The 24,821-nt window shown below is 48.9% G+C and overlaps 1 protein-coding gene and 1 pseudogene across 1 annotated transcript; both read left to right on the top strand.

The window, feature by feature from the left end:
• Positions 1 to 1,497: 1,497 nt before the first annotated feature.
• LOC119339411 lies at positions 1,498 to 22,413 on the top strand (annotated as a pseudogene).
• Positions 22,414 to 23,604: 1,191 nt separating this feature from the next.
• On the top strand, positions 23,605 to 24,353 carry LOC119341206 (probable histone H2AXb). The gene is made up of 2 exons (XM_037613073.1): positions 23,605 to 23,907; positions 23,987 to 24,353. Exons 1-2 carry the CDS (start codon positions 23,710 to 23,712, stop codon positions 24,206 to 24,208), a joined length of 420 nt encoding a protein of 139 aa, XP_037468970.1. The 5' UTR covers positions 23,605 to 23,709; the 3' UTR covers positions 24,209 to 24,353.
• Positions 24,354 to 24,821: the final 468 nt, after the last annotated feature.

Below are 24,821 nucleotides of genomic sequence, written 5' to 3'. Positions count from 1 at the left end.
TTACTCTCCATTGTGGCTAGTCTGACTAAAGAGGGGCTAAAACTAGTCTTAAGACAAAAAAAATTAGTCAGGTGTACCCCTACTAAAATGTGGATTAGTCCTCTCTCTCCTCATTTAACTCCTTTCCTTTAACACAGGCAAGTTCTGGATTGGAGGGTTTGAAGGATAATAAATACTCATTAACTTGATTTTAGTCTTTTTAGTATTTTGATCCAAGCATGAGTGAGGCTAGCAGGTTTTAGTCCACTACTTTTAGTCATGGGATTAAAATGTATCCAAGCACCCTCTTAGTATCTAACCTAGTACAAGGAGCTCACTTGGTTGGAAAAGTGGACGTACAAGCTCGGGCACACTTAAAAAAAAGGTACAACAACACAATTACTCGTCGCCATCCACCTCATAGATGAGTTGCTATCACAATTATTTTTCCGGTCTCCCCATCAACCATTCATGCATATATATGGTTCCCATCGCCCGTGGTTCATAGTGATCACATAGCCAGGAGCTGGTAAAGAAATATATCCACCCGGTGTGCCAACATGTTTTATCTCCGAGTTAGCTGGTCATGGTGGATAGTACTCAAGACAATTGCTCTAATTTTGTTTTGCTAAAGCCACATTTTAAGGAAATAAAAAAAATATTAGGCCATCCACGCACACTACCACATATATGTTAATTAGATTTGGAAGGCATTAGGAAACGATTAGCTTGTAGGAGCAGTCGCTCCAGTGGTGCATCTACCCCACATCATTACTCTACACTGTTGTGACGCACTTTGCCAATGCAAACTACAAGAGAATGCAGACTTAGAAGTAACAAGAGGCGCCTTGGCTACATGGTCGGTCTCGGCTTCAGAGGCCCTAGTGCGAGAAAACGAAGAAAAACTCCATACCCACGAAGAAAATCCTGATCTTGCCGTAGCAAGAGATCCGCCCCTCGCTCAATGCAACTCGACTGATCTAGGGAGCTGAGATAACCAAGTTTGAAAACAAATAAGCAACTTGGAACCGAATCAGGTGAAGTAGAACTTTTTTCTTATGAGGGAAAAATCAGGTGAAGTAGATGGTTGCATAAAAAAAAGCATGCCAAAGCCCATGTCGACGGATCTGAATGCATCGGCTCTGAAAGTGAAACGGACGGCAGGAGACCTGTCCGACGAACGGCTAGCGTCGGATGGGCGATTTCCCTCCATTAACCACTCCTCCGGAAACTTCCGTCATCCCAAATCGCCAGCCCGCACCACACCCAAACAAAAGTTCTCGCCCCGCCCTCCACGTCACCGATCCGCGGGGAAAGCAAAAAAAAAAACTTCGCCTCCCCATCCACGTCAGCGATCCACGGCCTCACCCTCCCAGCCAATCACGCGCGGCTCCCCTTCTCTTTATAACGTGCCCCCGGCCGCTCTACCATCTCAAACAATCCGCGCTCTCCACAATCTCACCAACCTCCGGCAGTCTCTCTGCTCCGGCCACCACAACACCAGCGCGTCTGCGCTCCACCACGAACTAGAAGATGGCCATTGCCGGCAGCGGGAGGGGCAAGGCGAAGCCCGCCGCCAGCGCCAAGTCCGTGTCCCGGTCGTCCAAGGCTGGCCTGCAGTTCCTCGTCGGCCGTGTCGCCAGGTTCCTCAAGGTCGGCAAGTACGCGCTGCGCGTCGGCGCCGGCGGCGCTGTCCTCGAGTACCTCGCCGTAGAGGTACGCATCTCCTCGACTCCTCTTTTCACCCTTTTTTTGTAACTCTGTTCCACTTACAATAAGCTCTTCTACCCAATTCTTCTAGAGGTGAAATTACATGACCCTCCCTCACTCTAATTAATTTATTTTGCAGTAACATATCAAAAATTCTATCACACTTGCTTACATCAAAAGTATATTTAATTTCGTCTCTTCTAGCGGGTGTAGGTTTCAAAGCAGAACATCCAAAAGGTTTTGACTTTGGCGCTTGAACCCAATCGGCTACACATATATTAACATCATCTTCACTAGTCGAATCACTATCATAATCTAAGGCATTAACCGCATGGTTATCTTTCTCTTTATTTTTATTATCTTTAAACTGGCTATATTGTTTAATTTCCTTAGTCCGCTTTTCCTGCGCCAAAGCCTTGTGTAAAACTTGATTAATATCTAAAAATTCTTGCCCTTCTAGTTTATCCTTAATATGAGCGAGCAGACCCGAAAAGGCAAGATCGGCTTAATCCTTTTCGGCTATGGTCAGGCTGAAACATCGGTTTTTGACATCCCTAAACCTCCTAATATAATCATGAACATGTTCATTATATTTCTGCCTAACCATAGTTAAGTCTGAAAATCGAAGTTCTGTTTCACCACTATAAAAATACTCATGAATTTTTTGCTCCAATTGTGGCCATGTTGTAATAGAAATTAGGAGCAAGCGATGTAAACCAAGTAAATGCAGTACCGGATAATGATAATGGAAACAATTTTAATCTAAAAACATCCAACGTGCCGACCTCGTTGCATTGTGCTAAAAATTGTTCTACATGCTCAAAAGTAGATCTACCATCTTCCCCCGTAAATTTAACAAAATCTGAAATTCTAAAACCACGAGGATATAGTGTCGAGTCAAAGTAATCAGGGTATGGTTTTTGATATGCGCGTGCTCTACCCTTAGGTTCTAAACCAAATTCTCTAAGTATACTAGCAAGTTGATCTTTAAAATCATTGGGCTGTTTAGAACTGGCTTGTGGAGCAGATGAAACACAAGCACGTGGCGGAAATTCCGGCAAAGAAATTGGAGCATGCGAAGTTTGCAACGAAGACCCACTAAAATATTAATCGGGTACCGGCCCATACGGAACCCCGGTATCGACAGCTGGCAGTGGTGGCGTACTATATGCCACTGTCCGATAACTAGGCTGCATATTAGAATTAAACACAAAACTTTGGTTATTGCTATTGTGATTTTCTGGAACCGGAGTCGAAACAATAGGAGCAGTAGTACTGGTAACAAAATTATTAGCCGAACTACCAACATAGTTCCGGCCATCCAGATTATTTTTAAAGGAACGTGAGGCTGCACAGCATTAGCTGATGCACTAGGCGTATGTATATTACTTGGTAAATTGTTAAATCTGCTACTGTCTAGTGGCATCGGTCTTTTTCCATAATACTCATCATTGACTTGCATCACTAATGAACGTACATGACCAGGCAGACATTTTTCAAGATCTTTATTAAACTGCTCCTTAAATTTTTCAAATCTATTAGCTACTGCTTGAGTAATTGTACGCGCCCTATTTCCCATATCAGAACCATATTTACTAGCTACTGACATATCAATTAGATGAGCAATTTCTTCGGTTGAGTTTTTTACCTGAGTGTTGGATGCATCGGAAGGGCTTGGAACTACCTTTTTGACGACGCCGTTCCTCATCTTCGCGTATCCAGCTAACTTCAGCTTCGGCCTCTCAACCTTTTCTTTCTCAAGCTCCTCGTCAAGTTCGTGCCGATCATCTTCCGACAGATCGTCGAGTGTGACGGCGATGACGTTCTCCGGGTCGATGTTGCTCCCATTCTTGGACTCGGTACTCATCGTGTACATCTTCTTCTTCTTGTCCCCAGCGGAGTCGCCAATTGTGTTGGCATGAGAAATCGCCGTGCAACACCAAGATAATTATCATGCTTTCGTGACGACGAACGATTGCTTTCCGAGCAAAGCAACAAAGATCCCTCACTTTCGTGGAGGAGAACCGGCCGCTTTTCAGCGCAGAACGGCTAAGATCACCAAACCCTAGGGCAGCTAGGGCTCGGCGGGAAGTAACGACGGAAAATAGACGTACGTGAAAATAGAGTTTGTATTGATAGATCGATTGTTGGGGGCGTTTCCAATCGGCCATGGCCTTATATATAAGAGCATCTCTAGCAGATCCCTTAAATTCGCAAACTGCAAAACTGGGATATGGGTTGGAAAAAGTGCATTTTAAGGGTTCATTTTAGCTGCGGCCAAACAGATACTGTAAAACAAACTGTAAAACTGGAATAAAGAGCTCCTTCCTCCAGTCCGGCCACTGCCGCCCCTTCCCCCAGTCGGCCGCGCCGGCCACGCCAGTCGCGTCCAACCCCGTCGGCCACACCCCATCGCCCGCAGGCCATGCCGTGTCGCCCGTTGGCCACGCCCCGTCGCCTCCGTCGTCCGCGTCCAGCCTTGCCGGCCACGCCCCGCCGCCTCCATCGTCCGCGCCTTGCTCTATTGCCAGCCAAGTCGTGCCCCTTTGCCTGCCGCACCGGGAGGATTCCAGTGGCCAGGCTGAGGTCATGGGAGGCCACGGCTATGTCGAGCTCGTCCAATTCGAACCGGCGGCGATCAATTGCGACGCCTAGCGGCCTTTTCCGGTTAGCGGTGATGAATTTCGGCGAGTTTAGGGCGGATTCCGGCAAACTCCGCGGTGGTGTGTTTGCTCCGATGAGGTTTGACCGGTATACGGGGCCCTCTAGATTCGGCCTTCCAACCTCCAAAGATAAGGGTTTCGGGTGTGCATTTGTGGTGGCCCTTAAAAAATTTACGGGTTGGACCACTTTTACGGTTTCTGTTCTGGACATTTTTTCGCCCAAAACTGTAAAACGCAAAAATTTTACGGGTTTAACCATTTATACGGGGTCTGCTAGAGATGCTCTATGGCACGCTGGACTTTGACGTATCCAAGGCAGAACTTGGCGTACACGAGTTGAATTCCAAAATCAAACCGATTAGAATCTAATCAGGTCATCCTAATTTGGCTACCATGTATATAGTATTTGACATTTTACATTAGGCTAACCTGCATGGCGACCCCTCCTGGCCATATACACACCTTGCCTTATCAATTAAATATTCCGGTCACGTTGCTATCACACCAGATAATATAGTAGCCCAACTTCTAAGCATACTCGTACAAATACCTTGAGCCGTCAAAGAAAATAATAAAATATTCCCGCGACGTCGCAAATAAAACTTGATAATGGCCATCAACACTAAGCATATTCTTCTTAGAACTTGTACCTTGGCGGTCTATGAAAATTCTTGTTGCAATATTTGAACAATGCATCAACCAATTAGCTTGATAAATAATTGAATTAATTTGGCTCACCATGTACTAACTAGCCAAATCATATCATCAACAATTAGATGGTGGCATAAAAGGTCAGGGATGCTGACCCAAATATCCTCTTTGCAGATTGTACTAGAACAACACAAACCCACGTCGCTCGATGCATCGTCTCTGAAAAGAACGATAGGATTCTACTCCCATGAACGGCTACAATTGGATGGACGATTTCCCTCATTTAACCACCTTTTTTACTTTTACCACCACAAATCTCCAAACCGCGCCAAACTCAAACCAAAAATTGACCTCTGCTATCCACATCACCGATCCGCGACCTCGCCCTCCCAATCAATCACGTGTCGCCTCTTCGTCTCTTTATAAAATGCCCCACCCCCTACCGTCACTACCCTATCTCATACACCCTTCGCCCTCCACCTTCTCACACATCTAGGCGACCTCTCTAGCGACCACAACCCCAATGCGTCCACCCTCCACCACGAACTAGAAGATCGTCAATGCCGGCAGCGGGTGGAGCAAGGCGAAGCCCGTTGACAGCGCAAAGGTCGTGTCCAGTTCATCCAAGGCGACCTCCAGATCCCCGTCGACCGTGTCACCAGGTACTTCAAGGTTGGCAAGTACGCACAACGCGTCGGCGCTGATGCCCCCATCTACCTCGTTGTCGTCCTCGAGTACCTCGTCGACGATGTATGCATCTCCCTGTCTCGTTCCCCTCCCCCCGCTCGTGCTTCCTTGCCATCCTCGGTGATTGAAAAAAAATGATGTGATGACCTTAATTGCATTGGTGTTAGTATCAACCAAGTACAAGAAGCTCACTTGGTTGAAAAAATGATTGTACAAACTCAAGCAAACCTAAATAAGAAGTATGAGAAACCAATTACTCGTGGCCATCCACTTCGTCGATGAGGAGTTGTTACGACATTTATTTGTTGCTACCTCCCCTTCAAGTATTCGTGCATATATATAGTTTCCATCAACTGTGGTTGACGGTGATCACATAAACAAAAGCAGAGACAGATAGGATACTCATCCGTTGTGCCCACATATTTTATCTCCAAGTATGCTAGTCATGGTGCATAATGTTAGAGAATATTGTTCCATTGTAATCTCCAACTCCTTTCCTTTACTTGTTCTACTCAAACTCCTGTAATCTTTCTTGTACGCCAAGGCACGGCTTCGGCCACATCAATATATACAGACCGCGGCTCCCCTCGAGGGAGTAGGGAACGCTTATCATCTTACATAGTAATCAGAGCCACCTCTTCTCATACATCTAGCCACAAATCAAAACCCTAAACTACATACCGTCGTCTCCATGGCTTCCTCAGCCAGCGTCGCCCTCAACCTTGGTTCGCCGCCGTCAGAGAAGCTTGCAAGAGGAAACTTCATCCTCTGGAAGACTCAAGTTCTCCCAGCCCTGCGAGGTGCGCAGGTTACTGGGCTCCTGGATAACTCCGACGCTGCTCCGCCGAGGATGGTGGAGATCACGAAGGCGGACAAAACCACGGCCCTAGAGCCGAATCCTCTATATGGGCCCTGGATCGCCAAAGATCAGCAGGTCCTATCATATCTACTCAACTCTATGTCTCCAAAAATCCTTGCACAAGTCGTCGGGAAGGACGCCGCCTATGAGCTCTGGACGACGGTGACAAATCTCTTCGCCTCGCAATCACAATCGCGGATCACAAATCTGAGGATCACAATCACCAACACCAAGAAGGGCACCATGTCTAGCTCGGCGTATATGGTGAAGATGAAGAGCCTTGGGGACAAACTTGCTACTGCTGGGCGTCCCGTCTCTGACCCGGAGATGGTAGACTACATCCTGGCAGGGCTCGACCGCGACTACGACTCCATGTGGCAGCGATCGGCGCTGTCAAGAACACAATCACCACCGACGACCTCTTTGCTCAGATCTCTGCCTTTGATCAGAGGATGGAGATACTGGGTGATTCATTGGCCAACGCAGTCTACAGAGGTCGTGGCCAGTCCCGCGGCAGACCCCGTGGGCGAGGAGGAAGGGGGCGCGGCCATGGTGATTGCGGTGACCACCAACCCTCTCCTGCAAACAGAAGCGACGGATTCAGAGGACGCCTGAGGGAGTCCTGGACTAGGGGGTGTCCGGATAGCCGAACTATCATTATTGGCCGGACTCCAAGACTATGAAGATGCAAGATTGAAGACTTCGTCCCGTGTCCGGATGAGACTTTCCTTGGCGTGGAAGGCAAGCTTGGCAATACGGATATGTAGATCTCCTACCATTGTAACCGACTCTGTGTAACCCCCTAGCCCTCTCCGGTGTTTATATAAACCAGAGGGTTTTAGTCCATAGGACGAACAACAATCATACCATAGGCTAGCTTCTAGGGTTTAGCCTCCTTGATCTCGTGGTAGGTCTACTCTTGTACTACCCATATCATCAATATCAATCAAGCAGGAGTAGTGTTTTACCTCCATCGAGAGGGCCCGAACCTGGGTAAAAACATCGTGTCCCTTGTCTCCTGTTATCATCCGCCTAGATGCACAGTTCGGGACCCCCTACCCGAGATCCGCCGGTTTTGACACCCACATTGGTGCTTTCATTGAGAGTTCCTCTGTGTCATCGCAATCAGGAAGGATGCCTCGTCCCGTCTTTAAATACGGTACCATTGCCAAAGGAGCTTTGGCCACCGGCCAAACTATCCGGCTAGGTGGTTTTCTTATGACCGCCTGTTCGGCCGCCGCTCCGACAATGACCTCTCGGGTCATCAAAAGCGATCTTCACGTTAACTCAGAATTCGCCGAGCAGCTAGATCTGATGGAGCTCTCCTCCGTAAACGAGCTCTTGGATCGCATCGCCGCCCTGGGAGTCGCTACAGACCACGATCAGATTGGGCTTAAAACCGATCTGAGAGAGATCAACTCTCCCCAGGCTACCCACCACGTTGTTGTGGTAGAGGAATAGTGCGGCGACTCTTCTTCTATATTAAAGACCAGTTATGTCCGAATTCCTGATCCCTCCATGCCGGATTCCCGCGGAGGGGCAGACGTCAATCAAGCACTGAACCTAAAGTCAGGCAGCGGACCAGATTTGTTGGACAACGTCCAGCAATCCAAGCTTCCAAATTCGGAAACTTTTCGGCCCTTGAGCCTCTGATTGGGCGGGGTTTCGAATTTAATTCCACCCGCCCACCCAAACACAAGCGATCTATCTCGAATCCGGCAAGAGCCCGCTGAAACAGTACATCATTACTGGGCCAGATTCCTCCTGGTGATGGACAGGATAAAGGACTGCCATGAGGAAAGCGCAATCTCATTTTTCTGCAACAATTGCACGGACAAGGGAATCATGAACGCCATAAGTCGTCGTGAAATTACACGCTTCGCCGACCTGGCGTCCATAGTACGAAAGTACTGTGCGATGGAGAGTGCCTGGAAAACCGAGACCAAGTTTTGGGACAATCCGGCTTCGAACACAACCCTAGTCCGAAATAAAAGGGTGCACCATGCTCAGGCACCTGGGATAAAAACCAAAAAGCAAAAAAAAACCTAAAGGGCATGGAACCGTACTGGAGGGATGGCTCAGCAGACCCTGTAAAATCCACAGTGCAGAGGGCGCCACTCCAACACATAGCCTTCGAGCATGTTGGATACTACGGCAGGTGGCCAAAAGTGGCGAAGAGCTTCTAGCCCCAGAGAACCAGCCTAGCAGTACCAGTACGGTATTAACAATCTTCAAGACTTTCGCATCAAATAATATGCGGAAACGAACACTCCGCAGCCTCGCCGAAGTCTACCAAGTAGCAACAATAAATCCATGGAGCGACACGGCTATTACCTTCAACACCAGCGACGAACCTAAATTCCGAACAGCCCGAGCACCAGCCGCACTGGTCCTCAGTCCAATAGTGGACGGCTTTCGCCTTACTAAGGTACTCATGGATGGCGGCAGCGGATTAAACCTCAACTACGAGGAAACCCTTTGAAAAATGGAAATAGACTGGAGCCGCATTGAGCGAAACAGCACAACATTTAGAGGAATAATCCCTAGTCGGGAAGCACGCTGCACAGGAAAAATTACACTGGATGTGGTGTTCGGCTCGCCGGACAATTACAGGTCCGAGGAGGTCACGTTTCAAGTGGCCCCGTTCACCAGGGGATATCACGGTTTATTAGGGCGAGAGGCATTCACAATTTTTTAAGCTATACCCCATTACGGGTACATGAAGCTTAAAATGCCCGGGCCCAATGGAATCATCACTCTTGTCAGTGATCCGGACATATCACTCCGCGCCGAAAATAAGACAGCCGCACTATCCCTAGAGGCACTATCCGAAGCCCTAGCGGCAGAGGAACTCACTGCGCTGCGCTCCACGGTGAACAGGGACGATGTGATACTCGATAAGAGATCCAAGTCCACCTCTTTTAAGCCAGCGGATGAAATAGTCAAATTCCAAGTCCATCCAACGGACCCCACAAAGACGGCCTCCATTGGGGCACAATTAAACCCTGATGTAGACGCTGCACTACGAGAATTCCTTCGGGAAAATTGGGACATCTTTGCCTGGCACCCTTCAGACATGCCAGGAATCCCACGCAGGTTGGCAGAGCACATCCTAAACATCTTAAAAGGATTTAAGCCAGTCAAACAGGCTCTTCGGCGATTTTCCGAACCCATAAGACAGGCAATGGGAGAGGAGCTAGCCAAACTATTAGAAGCCGGATTCATCAGAGACATAAAACATCCGGACTAGCTAGCAAACCTGGTAATGGTACCAAAGAAGGACAAATCCTGGCGCTTGTGCGTCGATTTCAAGGACCTTAACAAGGCTTGTCCAAAGGATCCTTTCCCCCTTCCCCGCATCGATCAAATTATCGACGCTACCGCAGGGCACGAATCATTGTGCTTCCTCGACGCATACTCCGGCTACCATCAAATCAAGATGGCAGAGACAGACCAAGCCGCAACGGCATTCATCACTCCATACGGACCATTCTGCTTCAACAAAATGCCCTTTGGGCTCAAAAACGCCGGCGCAACATATCAGCGCATGATTCAGACATGTCTGGCAATCCAGATCGGCAAAACAGTGGAGGCATACGTAGACGGTGTGGTCGTCAAGTCCAAACATGTCGAAACTCTAGTAGATGATTTGAGGCTCACATTTGACAACCTCCGAGCATATGACATTAAGCTCAACCCGGAAAAATGCGTTTTCGGCGTACCAGCCGAAAAGCTCTTGGGCTTCATTGTATCCGGTAGAGGAATTGAAGCAAACCCAGCCAAGATCCGAGCTCTGTCACAATTGGATATCCCAAAAGACCTCAAGCAAATACAAAAATTGACTGGATGCGTGGCGGCTCTAAGCCGCTTCATCTCCCGCTTGGGAGAAAAGGCATTACCCCTTTATCGCCTCCTCCGGCGCACCGGACACTTCGAATGGACGGATGCCGCCACGGCCGGACTCGAAGAAATAAAGGCCATATTGGCAACAAATCCGGTCCTGGCCGCGCCCAACTTGGGCGAACCAATGTTATTATATATCGCGGCAACACATCAAGTTATAAGTGCGGTGCTCGTCGTCGAACGAGAAACAGAAGGACACAAATTCCCTCTTCAAAAACCAGTGTACTACGTATCCACTGTCCTAACTCCATGCAAGTCCCGGTATCCACATTATCAAAAGATAGCGTACGCGGTGTTCATGGCATCCCGGAAGCTGCAACACTACTTTCAAGAGTGTTCGATAACAGTAGTCTCCGAAGTACCTCTTAACGACATTATAAACAACCGCGACGCGACGGGCAGAATTGCAAAATGGGCCATTGAGCTCCTACCATTCGACATAACCTACAAACCACGGCGATCTATAAAGTCGCAAGTTTTGGCCGACTTCATCGCTAAATGGACCGAAACCGAACTCCCTAAAGAGTACGGCGCATACTCCAATTGGATCATGCACTTCGACGGCTCCAAAATGTTGGTCGGCCTGGGGGCTAGCGTCGTCCTGACGTCCCCAACCGGAGACACAGTCCAATACGTACTCCAGATAATGTACACGGACTCCAACAATGCAGCCGAATATGAGGCCCTTCTGCACGATCTCCGGATGGCAATCTCCATGGGCATTCAACGCCTAGAGGTCCGCGGGGATTCAAACCTTGCAATATCCCAAATAAATGGAGACTTTGACGCCAAGGATCCGAAAATGGCAGCCTACCGTAACGCCGTCTTAAAAATGTCAGCTCGGTTCGAAGGACTCGAATTCCACCATGTGGCCCGGGATAATAACCAGGCGGTCGACGTGTTGGCACGCATCGGCACAAAGCGCGACGCCATCCCTGCCAACATCTTCCTGGAGCGGCTTTTCAAGCCATCCGTATTATGGGAAGGGGAGTCCGGAAACAACAACCCGGGACCAACCGCACCGCCCAACACCGAACACTCTGACACAGTCGACGGCTCTGCCAATGAAATAACACCTTCAGCCCACGAAATAATGGCAGTCATTGCCCCGTGGACGGAACCATTCCTAGCCTACTTAATTAGGCAGGAACTCCCCGAAGACCAGAACGAGGCCCGATGCATAGTACGGCGATCTAAAGCCTACAAGGTCCATGAGGGAGAGCTTTATAAGAAAAGCACAACCGAAGTCCTTCAAAGGTGCATCTCTAAAGAGGAAGGGCGAAATCGTCTGGCTGAAATTCACGCCGGACTCGGCGGGCACCACGCCGCAGCCCGGGCCCTTGTAGGCAAGGCCTTCTGTACAGGATTTTATTGGCCGACGGCCCGGGCAGATGCTCAGGACTTAGTCCAACGATGCATTGGTTGCCAGCTCTTTGCTAATCAAAACCACATGCCACTCACCGCCCTCAAAACTATACCCATCACCTGGCCATTTGCGGTCTAGGGGCTTGACATGGTTGGACCCCTTAAAGGGGAACCCACAAGCAAAAATACCTATTGGTCATGGTGGATAAATTCACCAAATGGATAGAGGTCAAGCCAGTTAAAACGGCCGAAAATCCGGACCCGTGATAGACTTCATATCTGGGGTAGTACACCGTTATGGCATCCCCCATAGCATCATCACTGATAACGGCACGAACTTCACGGCCGACGAGGTTAAACTCTGGTGCAAAAATATGGGCATCAAGCTCGACTATGCTTCAGTCTATCACCCTCAAACTAACGGTCAAGTCGAACGAGCAAATGGTCTAATCATGAGCGGCATCAAACCCAGACTAGTGCAGTCCCTTAAGGAATCTAACATGCACTAGGTAGAGGAGCTCGACTCCGTACTCTGGGGGCTGCGGACCACGCCAAACCGCACTACCGGATTCACACCATTTTTTATGGTATACGGTGCAGAGGCAGTTTTGCCCTGCGACATAATTCATGACTCACCTCGCGTGCGCATGTACGAAGAAAGAGAAGCCGAGCTGGATCGGCAGGACAGTTTGGACGCCTTAGAAGAGGAGCATGACGTGGCAAAAGCTCGTTCCGCATTTTACCAACATCAAGCTCGAAGATATCAAAGCAGAGAAGTACGGGCCAAAACTTACAATGTTGGCGAACTAGTTCTACGCCTGCCGGACAAGAAAAAGGACAAGCTCAAGCCCAAATGGGAAGGTCCCTTCATCATCGACCAGGTCCTGACCGGCGGAGCGTGCCGTCTGCGAAATGCATCGGATAACCGACTCGAGCCAAATCCATGGAACGCAGCCCGTCTCCATAGATTCTACGCCTACCGCCGGACTCTGAGTTCGTCTCCCTCCCCCGTCTATATTTTATAATTTAACTGTCTTTTATTTTCCCCCTCTCTTTTTCCTTTCTTGTTCTTCCTCTATCACGGGCCTTCAGTGGCTCGTCTGCGCATTGTTTGCACACACTTGACGTGCTATCCGCACTCATTATACCTGGGGGCTTCTTTAACAGAAGCTTATTTATACGGGCCTTATACCCAACACATGTGTCACACTTCCGCATGTGACTTTTATTCACCATTATATGCATCGATATGACTTAAGTTTTGGCCAAGCTGGGTTACCTGGCTCCTGTGCTTACCCATACGTTCCCGATTGTTTGGCTAGGAGGTAAAGGGAGCACCTCTGCGATTGTTACTGCCGGGTCAGCCGGATGTGTACCTCAGACTGGGTGAAGCCGAAAGCTAGCGTTCTTAAGGGAATATTCGGTTGGTGAATTGAAAGATGATTTCTTACCTATTTATTTATCTGCCCCCAGATGCTTTCCTGCTTTTTTCGCAGCCCGGACATGCACTTTAGGGCATGCCTCCCAGGGAAAGAAACCCCTAACGGAACTATTCTCCCTGGAAGATGTTTCTTACTAGCCATGTAATATAACATAACTAGTTGGGCACTTGTCTGATAAAGCACTAATGACCCCTACGCCTGGTCTCCATGCATGCCCCGGTTTCTTACATAACCATGAGGGTATTCGGACACACTCGGGACTGTCGGGTCCCGAGGTCGAAGCGAAAAGGTCCGCAAAGACAAACGATCTACAATCCAGCTAGAAGGCATTTTCAATGTCATTTTCAATTACACAGTCAAGCTGACTGACGGTATTCCTCTTCGATACCATCTAATAAACTGTCTAGTTTACGGTCCCATTGTGAATACTTTGCGGCCAACTCTATTTGGTCGTACACTAAGCTCACAGGGATCTCCTTCCCGTCAGGCCCCACAGGTCCGACCTCGGCCATGTGGTTTGGGTCAGCCTTCGCATACTGTGTCTTCACCATGGCCCAGGCCTCCCTGGCGCCTTGACGGCAGGCCGATATCTTCCATAAACGAAAGCGCTGCTGTGCTCCCTGAAGCTTCTCCGCAAGCTCTCCAAGACCTTCGGGCAGGGACACGGAAGGCCACAAGGCCTGGGAGACCCCGCTCATCACCTGCCGAACTCGTTCGTGCAGTTGCAGCAGCTCGGGAAGTAGGTGACCCGTTGAACCGGGCATCTCCTCCGCAGAACGACCTGTGAGCATGCCTACAGACATATTTCCTGTCAATCAACTTCCTCGTCGAACTCTTCTTTTCAAAAAAGTTTGCTCAAGCACTTACTATAAATGCCGCGACGAAGCCGCCGATTCTCCTTCACGGAGTCAGACAGCTGGACCCGAACATTTTTTAGTTCCTCGCCCAGCTGAGTGTTGGCATCTTGGAGTTTGTTCCTCTCTTGCTGCACCCTCATAAGCACCTTCTCGCCGGCCTTCAGCTGGCGCAGTAGCTGTTGCTTGTCCGGATCAAGTCCGGCGCCATCTGCAATATTATTGTCAGACTTATACACATGCCGCACTTCACAAACTACCTATCTTTCGAAGTATGTATTACCAGAGGAGGTCTCTGTGGCTCCCCCTGCGGTGGCTAGTGCGGCCTCAAGTTGGGCCTTGCACCCTTGAAGCTCCTGGGACAGGTGGATATTCTTCTCCGTGAGGTCCTGCATAACAAATGATCCTTAAATCAGTTATTCTAACTATTTTAAGTTTCGGGGGCTACTGGCATATATAACTGTCAAAATGCCTCACCCGTATGTCTTTCACATACTGCTCCGTGGCTCTGGCTAGACCATCTTGAGCAGCACGGAGGTGCGCATCACCCGAATTAAAGGCATTTAACGCCTCGAGGGAGAAGCATGCATCACGAAGAATTGTCCGGTGGCGCCTGTGATTCATGGCACTCTCCACCTCAGATCTGGTGGCGGACAACCTGTCGGCGTCCTCCGTTGGAGGAGCACCCGACGCGCGCCTCGCGTTCGCCTCCCCCTCCGGACCCGGTGTGGGAGCCTGGCTGGCGGAGGCTCGATTGGCAACCTCTCCGGACATAGTCCGGCGAGCGCTCTTTCTCCTGGAAAAATCATGAGCGTTAGTATGACTTTCAGGAAACTCTTCCGGAAACATGGGGCGCACCATACCGCTACGGCGACGTCTCGATTCGCGCCGCACTTCTTTTCCTTCTGCTGGGCCGAGCTGCCCCTTGTTGGTCAGCCGCCGCAGGATCGGCTTCCCGCCTTAAAGGCACCTCATGCGGAGCACCATTGGTATACGGTGATCAGAAATAAGCATGGATGAGTAATGATGTCAGGACTCCGGTCACAGTTACCTGGGAAGCCGGAGATAAACCGGGGTAGTCGGCCGTAATGGCGACCAAAGCATTGTCCATGCTAAGTTGGTGGAACACCCCATCGATCAGCTCCACCTTTATGTCCGGATCCTCTTTGGAGGCCGGATCAAGGGATCGTTCCGGATCCTCGGGCTGCGGAGTCAGGCTGTGTATGCCCTCTACGTCCCGACGCAGTTCCTGCGCCGAAGTCGCAAAGTAAGACACTTAACTTCGGGAATATGGATCGGATAGATAAACGTCCACTTACCCAGCTCCGAGGGTTATTCATGGAGAATCCATTAAATGGACTCGCGCGGAGGAAGTCCTCCTTCTCCCCCTTGTACAAGCCGGACAGGATCTTCACCAGATCGGCAACCGATCCCGGCCCCTTGCGGCCATGACGGGTGGCGTCATCCTCCCCGTTGAAATCCCACATGGGGTGGCCCCTATATTGGAGTGGCTGCACCCCTCGCATGATGCACGTGGACATGACTCCAATCATGGTCAATCCGGAATGAGCCAGTAACCTTATCCGGCCCATCAGATATTGGACGTCCCTATCATTCTCCCGTTGAGGGCTCCGCGGGCGCCAACTCAGGCGTTTCTTCAGAGGAGCGTTGCTGAACTCCGGGAGGACGATCCGAACTGGGTCCAGCAACGGGGCGTCTTCCATATAAAACCATTCCGAAGGCCAGTCTTCGGACGCCTTCTTCAGGGTTCCGGATAGATATCCGGTCCCAGCGATGCGCCATATTTCGGCTCCGCCCACTTGATATATCGACCCCTCGTGAGAACGGGGTACGAGGCAAAACAATCTCTTCCACAGTGCAAAATGGGCCTCGATGCCCAAGAACAGCTCGCAAAGGGCCACGAAGCCCGCGATGTGCAGGATGGAGGCAGGTGTAAGGTGGTGAAGCTGGAGCCCATAGAACTCCAGGAGCCCCCGGAGAAACGGATGTACGGGGAATACAAGTACCCTTATTAGATAAGGGACGAAGCATACCCGCTCTCCTTTGGAGGGATTAGGGATGCTCTCCGCCTGCTTTCCGCCCTTGTAGGTGGCCAGTCCGGCTCGAACCGGAACCATAAAGGCTGGGGGAAGATATCCCTCTGCTTGGGGCGTCACCAGCTTGCTATGCGGGACTGAACATCTCCCCCAATCTCCTGGCTGAGGGCTGGGAGCGTGAGAGGAGGAGCCGCGTCGAATGTCCATGATGGAGTGGATTTTTATCAGAGGCGCTTCGATGAATACTCACGGAAGGAGGATGGTGTGATTCGGATCTAGATCCTCGCCTCTCTTATAGGCAGCTTATTCGCGCAGCTAGGGGGTAAAGCGTAAAAATACCCTGACTTTTCGCATTCATGCGACACGTGGAAGAGGGCCATTATTGGATGTGGAAGCCAAGGAGCGCAACATTTATAAGGAAGCCGGACACTATTCGACAAGCACATAGAATTTGGAGGAGAACCCGCCTTGTAATGCTGAAGACAATATACGCACCGGACTCATCGTCATTGAAGCCTGGTTCAGGGGCTACTAAGGGAGTCCTGGACTAGGGGGTGTTCGGATAGCCGGACTATCATCATCGGCCGGACTCCAAGACTATGAAGATACAAGATTGAAGACTTCGTCCCGTGTCCGGATGGGACTTTCCTTGGTGTGGAAGGCAAGCTTGGTGATACGGATATGTAGATCTCCTACCATTGTAACCGACTCTGTGTAACCCTAGCCCTCTCCGGTGTCTATATAAACCGGAGGGTTTTAGTCCATAGGACGAACAACAATCATACCATAGGCTAGCTTCTAGGGTTTAGCCTCCTTGATCTTGTGGTAGGTCTACTCTTGTACTACCCATATCATCAATATCAATCAAGCAGGAGTAGGGTTTTACCTCCATCGAGAGGGCCCGAACCTGGGTAAAAACATCGTGTCCCTTGTCTCCTGTTATCATCCGCCTAGACGCACAGTTCGGGACCCCCTACCCGAGATCCGCCGGTTTTGACACCGACAACGCCCTCGACAACAACAGCAACAGCAGGTGCGTGAACAGCAGCCCGACTACCCTGAATGTCAGATATGCTACATGCATCATCCAGGAGGTGCACGTGTTGGCTGGTGGCGCTATGAAGAGAATGATCAGGAAGATAAGGAGGCGCATGTTGTCTCCTTTGGCGTGGATACAAACTGGTACACCGATAATGCAGTAACAAATCACATCACAGGTGAACTTGAGAAGTTGACAACACGGGAGAAGTACAACGGAGGCGACCAAATTAGCACGACAAGCGGTTCTGGTATGAATATCACTCATATTGGTAGTTCAATTGTTAAAAACCCCATGAAAAACTAGCACTTGAAAGATGTCTTGCATGTTCCTCAAACAGAAAAAAAATCTTGTTTCCGTTCATCGATTCACCCTTGATAACAATGTTCTTATAGAATTCTATCCTTATTTTTTCTTGGTTAAGGACTTGAGAACAAGGAGAATCATTCTTAGAGGATGGTGCGTGGGAGGCCTCTATCCACTCAATATCATCATCATCTTCTTCATGGTCAAATAAACAAGCCAACATTCTCACCAAGCCATCATCATCAAGGTGGCATAGTCGTTTGGGTCATCCATCTTCAGTCATAGTAAAATATGTTCTTAGCAAAAATAAACTCTCTTATGAGAATAGTGTTGAGTCAGTTTGTGATCCGTGTCAACAAGCAAAAAGTCATCAATTACCTTATCTCGTCTCTACTAGTGTGTCTACTGCTCCTCTACAGCTTATATTTTCAGATGTATGGGGGTCAACCCCTACTTCAGTTGGGAGATTTTCTTATTATGTAAGCTTTATTGATGACTATAGTAAATTTACTTGGATTTATTTGTTAAAGAAACAGTCTGATGTCTTGCAAGTCTTTATCAATTTCCAATATCTTGTTGAACGCAAACTGAACTCCAAGATCATTGCTATGCAAAGTGACTGGAGTGTTGAGTATGAAAAATTGAACTATTTCTTCCAAAAACTTGGCATATCACATCATGTTTCTTGCCCTCATGCTCACCAACAAAACGGATCTGCTGAAAGAAAGCATCGTCACATAGTTGATATGGGGCTAGCATTGCTCGCAAATGCATCCATGCCACTCAAATTTTGGGATGAAGCATTCTTTACTACCACATATCTTATCAATTTGCTTCCAAGCAAAGTTATCAAATTTGAAACACCCATTACACGACTCCTTGATGTCACACCAAACTACACATATCTTCGTGTTTTCGGTTGTGCATGTTGGCCCAACCTTAGAGCCTACAACACACGCAAACTTGCTTCCCGCTCCAAAAAGTGTGTCTTTTTAGGCTATAGTCCCATGCATAAAGGGGTTAAATGTCTTGATGTTCCTAGTGGTAGGGTCTATATATCTCGAGATGTTATTTTTTATGAGTCCGTGTTTCCGTTTGCTTCACTTCATCCCAATGCCGGTGCACTTCTCTGCACGGAAATTCTTCTTCTTCCTCCACATCTTCGGTCTTTTGATCATGGGGGCGACAATTGTACTAACCAAAGTGTTGATATTTCTACTGGTACTTGTTCTTCTCTGTTGCATGTGCAGGTCCCTGGAGAAAACGGGGCTCAAAATGATCAAAATCCTGAAAATATAGCTCAAGTTGATCCAATATCTCATGCTGAGGAAGAAGACGAACCTGGCACGGACAACGAAGGTGATCCGGCGGCGCCTGGAACTCCTGTGCGCATGCAGACCTCGGATCGCGCGAGCAGATCCGCCTCGGATCGCGCCTCCATCAGCTGCAGCAGCGAATCAAGGGAGGGCCACTCCCGCGCTGCCACATCAGCAATAGGCGGGACCAGCAGCGGGATCGGATCCCCCTCGCCCCGCGTGCGCCTGCAACCGCGATCGGGTGGTGGATCTGCTGTGCTGGCCTGATCGGTTGGCCCTCGTGTGCGTACCGGGGAGGCAGCCACACCAGCGGCTGCGGGATCATCTGCGCAGGAGGCGACAGATTCGCATGTGTCGGCACATGCAGACTCTTCAGGATCTTCTATGGCGAGTATTCCTGAGGTCCAGACAATAGCTTCTTCATGGGTTATGACACGTCTACAGAAAGGTATACTGAATCCTAAAATAAGGAAATGTGGACTATACCATATGGAATGTTGTGTATTTCAGGAGAACCAACAACGTTGAGTAGTGCACTTGATGATCCTAAGTGGAAGAAGGCAATGGATGAGGAATATTCTGCACTTATGAGGAACAAAACCTGGCATCTTGTACCAAATCAGAAAGACAAAAATATCATCGATTGCAAATGGGTCTACAGAATTAAAAAGAAGGCAGATGGCTCCATTGACAGGTATAAGGCATGTCTAGTTGCAAAGGGCTTTAAGCAACATTATGGTATTGATTATGAGGACACCTTTAGCCCTGTTGTGAAACCTGCAACTATCAGACTTGTGCTAGCCATTGTTGTATCTAGGGTTGGAGTCTAAGACAACTAGATGTACAGAACGCGTTTTTGCATGGTGTTCTGGAAGAGGAAGTGTTTATGAGACAACTACCTGGATATGAGGATAAGAAGTCACCGCAGTATGTTTGCAAGCTTGACAAAGCACTCCATGGTCTAAAACAGGCACCCAGAGCATGGTACTCTAGATTAAGCTTACAGTTGAAATATCTTGGTTTCATTGCCTCTAAAGCTGACACGTCTTTTTTGTTTTATAACAACGCTAGAGTAGTCATTTTTGTGCTTATATATGTTGATGATATCATAGTTGCAAGTTCTTCACAAAATGCTACTAATGCACTTCTGCATGATTTGAGCTCAGAGTTTGCCTTGAAAGACCTAGGTGATTTGCATTTCTTCCTCGGGATTGAGTCAGAAAAACTCAATATGGTATTGTGTTAAAACAGGAAAAATATATCATTGAGCTTTTGTCTCGCATGAGAATGAATAATTGCAAACCAGTACCTACACCTTTATCTTCCTCAGAAAAACTCTCAGCATATGAAGGTGAGCCACTTCAAGAGGAAGAGAACACAAGGTACAGGAGTACTGTGGGAGCATTACAATATCTAACTCTCACACGTCCAGATATCTCATTTGCTGTTAATAAGGTTTGTCAATATCTGCATGCTCCTACTTCTGCGCATTGGTCAGCTGTCAAGAGAATTGTAAGATATGTGAAGCATACTATGGGAACAGGACTTCATTTCAAACGTTCTAATTCTTCTCTTGTGAGTGCATTCTCTGATGCTGACTGGACATGATGCAGTGATGATAGAAGATCAACTGGAGGTTTTGCAGTGTTCTTCGAGTCTAATCTTATTTCTTGAAGTGCTAGAAAGCAAGCAACTGTGTCACGATCAAGCACAAAAGCTGAATACAAGTCCTTGGTGAATGCAACTACTGAAATCATTTGGGTTGAATCACTTCTTGAGGAATTGGGGATCAAGAAAAATTGTATCTCATGTTTATGGTGTGATAACTTGGGAGCAACATACTTGTCTACAAACCATGTGTTTCATGCAAGGACAAAACACATAGAAATTGATTTTCACTTTGTGCGAGAAAGGGTTGCAGCAAAGAAACTTGAGATACGGTTTATCCCCTCTAAAGATCAAGTAGCAGACGGCTTTACAAAGGCCTTAGCAGCAAGACCATTTGAGGAGTTCAAGAGTAATCTTAATCTAGGATAGTTAAGACTAAGGGAGGGTGTTAGAGAATATTGTTCTATTGTAATCTCCAACTCCTTTCCTTTACTTGTTCTACTCAAACTCCTGTGATCTTTCTTGTACGCCAAGGCACGACTTCGGCCACATCAATATATACAGACCACGGCTCCCCTCGAGGGAGTAGGGAACGCTTGTCATCTTACACATAATACTCAAGACAATTCCTCCGATTTCGTTAAAGTTATGCTTAAAAATTTACAAAATATACATTGGGCCACATGTAGCACAAATAATTAGATCTGGGAGGCATTAGGAAATGATTAGCTTGTAGGATTCACTGATCCTGCGGTGCATCTGCTCTGCATCATTGTTCCACACTGTCAGCCTGTCATAATGTACATCACTGATGGAGTGAACAAGAGAATCTAGAATCAGAAGTAACCACAGAGTTGTGTTGGCTACGTGGTCGGCCTTGGCACCAGAGGCCCTAGTGCAAGAAAACAAAAAGGGATTCCACACGCACGAAAAACTGCTCCGCCTCGTCGTAGCAGACCTCACGCCAGTGAACCGCTTATGAGTCAATGAAAGTCAAACCGATCTAGAGATTACACAAAGCCATGTTTAAGTCTAAAAACAACTCAGAACCAAATCAAGCGAACAAATGGTTGCACAAAAGGGTAGCAGGTGCCGATCCAAATTTCTCCTTTGGATGTTGTTCTAGAACAGCCCAAAACCATGCCAGCTGGATGCATTGGCTCTGAATCGGACGGTAGGAGACTGGTCCAATGAACGGCTGGGATGAGATGGACAACTCCCTCCTTCAACTACTTTTTCAACAAATCTCCGTGATCCCAAATTCTCGCGCCAAACAAAAACAAAATTTTCGAGCCAATCAAGCACAGTCGTCCCTTCTCTTTATAACAAGCCACAACCCCGGCCTTTCCAGTATCACAAACACCCCTTTCTCTCCACGATCTCACCAACCTCCAACAATCTCTCTGGCAACCATAGCACCAGCGCGTCCACCCTCGACCACGACCCGAAGATTGCCATTGCCGGTAGCAGGAGGTGCAAGTCGAAGCCTGCCACTAGCATGAAGTCCGTGTCTAGTCCGTCCATGGCCGACCTCCAATTCCCCGTCAGCAACGTCACCAGGTACCCCAGGGTCGGCAATTACGCACAACACGTCAGTACCAGCGCCCACGTCTACCTCGCCACTGAGGTACAAATTCCCCGGCTCCTCCTCTCCTCGTTTCTCTGTTCCCCGCGCGCACGGTTCCTCGCGGTCCTCGATCTCACCGTTTCATTTCTTTCTCTTCGATTTAGACCCTGTAGCCTGCCAGCAACACGACGCGGGACAACAAGAAGAACCAGATCGTGCCGCGGCACATCCAGCCAACGGTGTGCAACGGCGAGGAGTTGAGTCGATTGTTGTGCGCGTTCACCATCGTCGACGACGGGCTGATGCCCGGAATCCACACCGTGCTCCTCCCCAAGAAGGCTGGCAAGGCCAAGGATGACATCCACCCACAAGCATCCCAACACCCTACCACGCACGGTTATCTGTAGCGTGTGCGATCCGTATAACACACCGTTACGAGGCGAAATTTCGCAGTTGCGTGTGCGATATTTTTTCTAACCATGTGCTATGACTTTTACCTGCACTAGTATTAGTATCTAACAAAGTACAAGGAGCTCACTTGGTTGGAAAAGTGGATGTACAAACTCGGGCACACCTAAAAAAAGTACAGCAACCCAATTACTCGCCACCATCCACCTCATCGATGAGTTGCTATCGCATTTATTTTTTCGATCTCCCCATCAAGCATTCCTGCATATATATGGTTCCCATCAACTGTGGTTCATGGTGATCACATAGCCAGAAGCAGATAAAGAAAGTTATCCACCCGGTGCGCGATATTTTATCTTGGAGTTAGTTGATCATGGTGTATAGTACTCAAGACAATTGCTCTGGTTCTGGTTTGCTAAAGTCACGTTTTATAGGAAGAAAAAAAATAGTATATACTAGGACACACGCGCACACTACCACAAATATGTTAATTAGACTTGGGAGCCACCAGGAAACGATTAGCTCGTCGCACCAGTCGCTCTAGCGGTGCATCTACTCCACATCATTACTCTACACTGTTGTGACGCGCTGTGGTTATGCAAACAACAAGAAATTGACGAATCAGCAGTAACAAGAGTCGCCTTGGCTACGCGTTCGTTCTCGGCGTCAGAGGCCCTAGTGCTAGGAAGCAAAGAGGGACTCCAGACGCACGAACAGAATTTCACAGCTGCGGTTGCAAGAGAGCTTCTCCTCGCTCAATGCAACTCGACTCATCTAGAGCTTCTAGATAACCATGTTTGAGAATAAATAAATAACTTGGAACCAAATCAGGTGAAGTGTAGTTTTTTCTCTCGAGGGGAAAATCAGGCGAAGTTGCCCAAACCCATGTCGCCAGATCCGGATGCATGTGAAACGGACGGCTGCAGACCTGTCCGACGGACGGCTACCATCGGACGGACGATTTCCCTCCATTAACCACTCCTCTGGAAACTTCCGTCGTCCCAAATCGCCAGCCCGCGCCGAACCCAAACGAAAGTTCTCGCCCCCCGCCCTCCACGTCACCGATCCGCGGAAAAAGAAAGGAAAAAAGTTCGGCTCCCCCGTCCACGTCACCGATCCGCGGCCTCCCGCTCCTAGCCAATCACGCGCGGCTCCCCTTCTCTTTATAATCTGCCGCCGCCCCCTCTGCTTTAGCATCCCAAGCACACCCAGCGCCCTCCACCTGCTCACAGATCCCGGCCATCTCTCCGCCGACAACCGCACCTGCGCGTCCACCCTCCGCCCCGAACCAGAAGATGGCTATTGCCGGCAGTGGGAGGGGCAAGGCGAAGCCCGCCGCCAGCGCCAAGTCCGTGTCACGGTCGTCCAAGGCCGGCCTCCAGTTCCCCGTCGGCCGCGTCGCCCGGTACCTCAAGGTCGGCAAGTACGCGCAGCGCGTCGGCGCCGGCGCCCCCGTCTACCTCGCCGCCGTCCTCGAGTACCTCGCTGCCGAGGTACGAATCCTCACCGGCTCCTCCTGTCCCCGTTTATCTGTTCCTGGATCTCACCGTTTCTTGTTTCCCTTTGATTCAGACCCTGGAGCTCGCCGGGAACGCGGCGCGCGACAATAAGAAGAACCGGATCGTGCCGCGCCACATCCAGCTGGCGGTGCGCAACGACGAGGAGCTGAGCCGTCTGCTGGGCTCGGTCACCATCGCCGCCGGCGGGGTTCTGCCCAGCATCCACACCACGCTGCTCCCCAAGAAGGCCGGCAAGGGCAAGGGCGACATCGGCTCCGCCTCCCAGGAGTTCTAGATTAGATTAAGTGTCGTTATGAATGTTTGGGTTGGTAACTTGGAATGCATCTCGCAATCTTGTTCTTGTTGTTACTGCCTGTGACGCCCTTGTCAATACTAATATGAATGAAACGGATATGTTGCTACCGTTCGTCTGAATCCAATATGAAGTTCAGAATTCGCCTTGTTGTTGCTCTGAAACGCCCCTGAACTGATGAGGAAAATTGCACTTTGATAGAAAACTCTGTAGTCAGGTGAGGAATATATCTTGCATTTTTATCTGTAATTGAGCATCAAAGTTAATCGTACAACTGAAACTCCATTTCTGTACTTTCTGTTCCAAAACAGATGACCCAATTTTATACTAACTTTGGAATTGAGGGAGTATGTTTGAAAGAAAGGGGTTTCCCCGACCCCATTTTAAGCAGAAAACTAAACACGGTTCGAGTTGATCCACTCACGAGCAACATCCACAATCAGCTCTAAAACGCAAAACGCAAACTATTCAGACCGAGAGCTGAAGTTCTCTCCACTACTTTTTTTTATTACAGACCCAAATGAGCAGCAAAGACTATCCAGCAGCAGGAGATGAGGTCGAAGGAGCACACATCTATTCAGAACGAGAGCTGAAG

Source organism: Triticum dicoccoides, chromosome 7B, assembly GCF_002162155.2.
Source record: "Triticum dicoccoides isolate Atlit2015 ecotype Zavitan chromosome 7B, WEW_v2.0, whole genome shotgun sequence".
Lineage (NCBI taxonomy): Eukaryota > Viridiplantae > Streptophyta > Magnoliopsida > Poales > Poaceae > Triticum > Triticum dicoccoides.
Note: the sequence above shows the minus strand (reverse complement) of the source record. Positions and strands in the feature narration are given on the sequence as shown.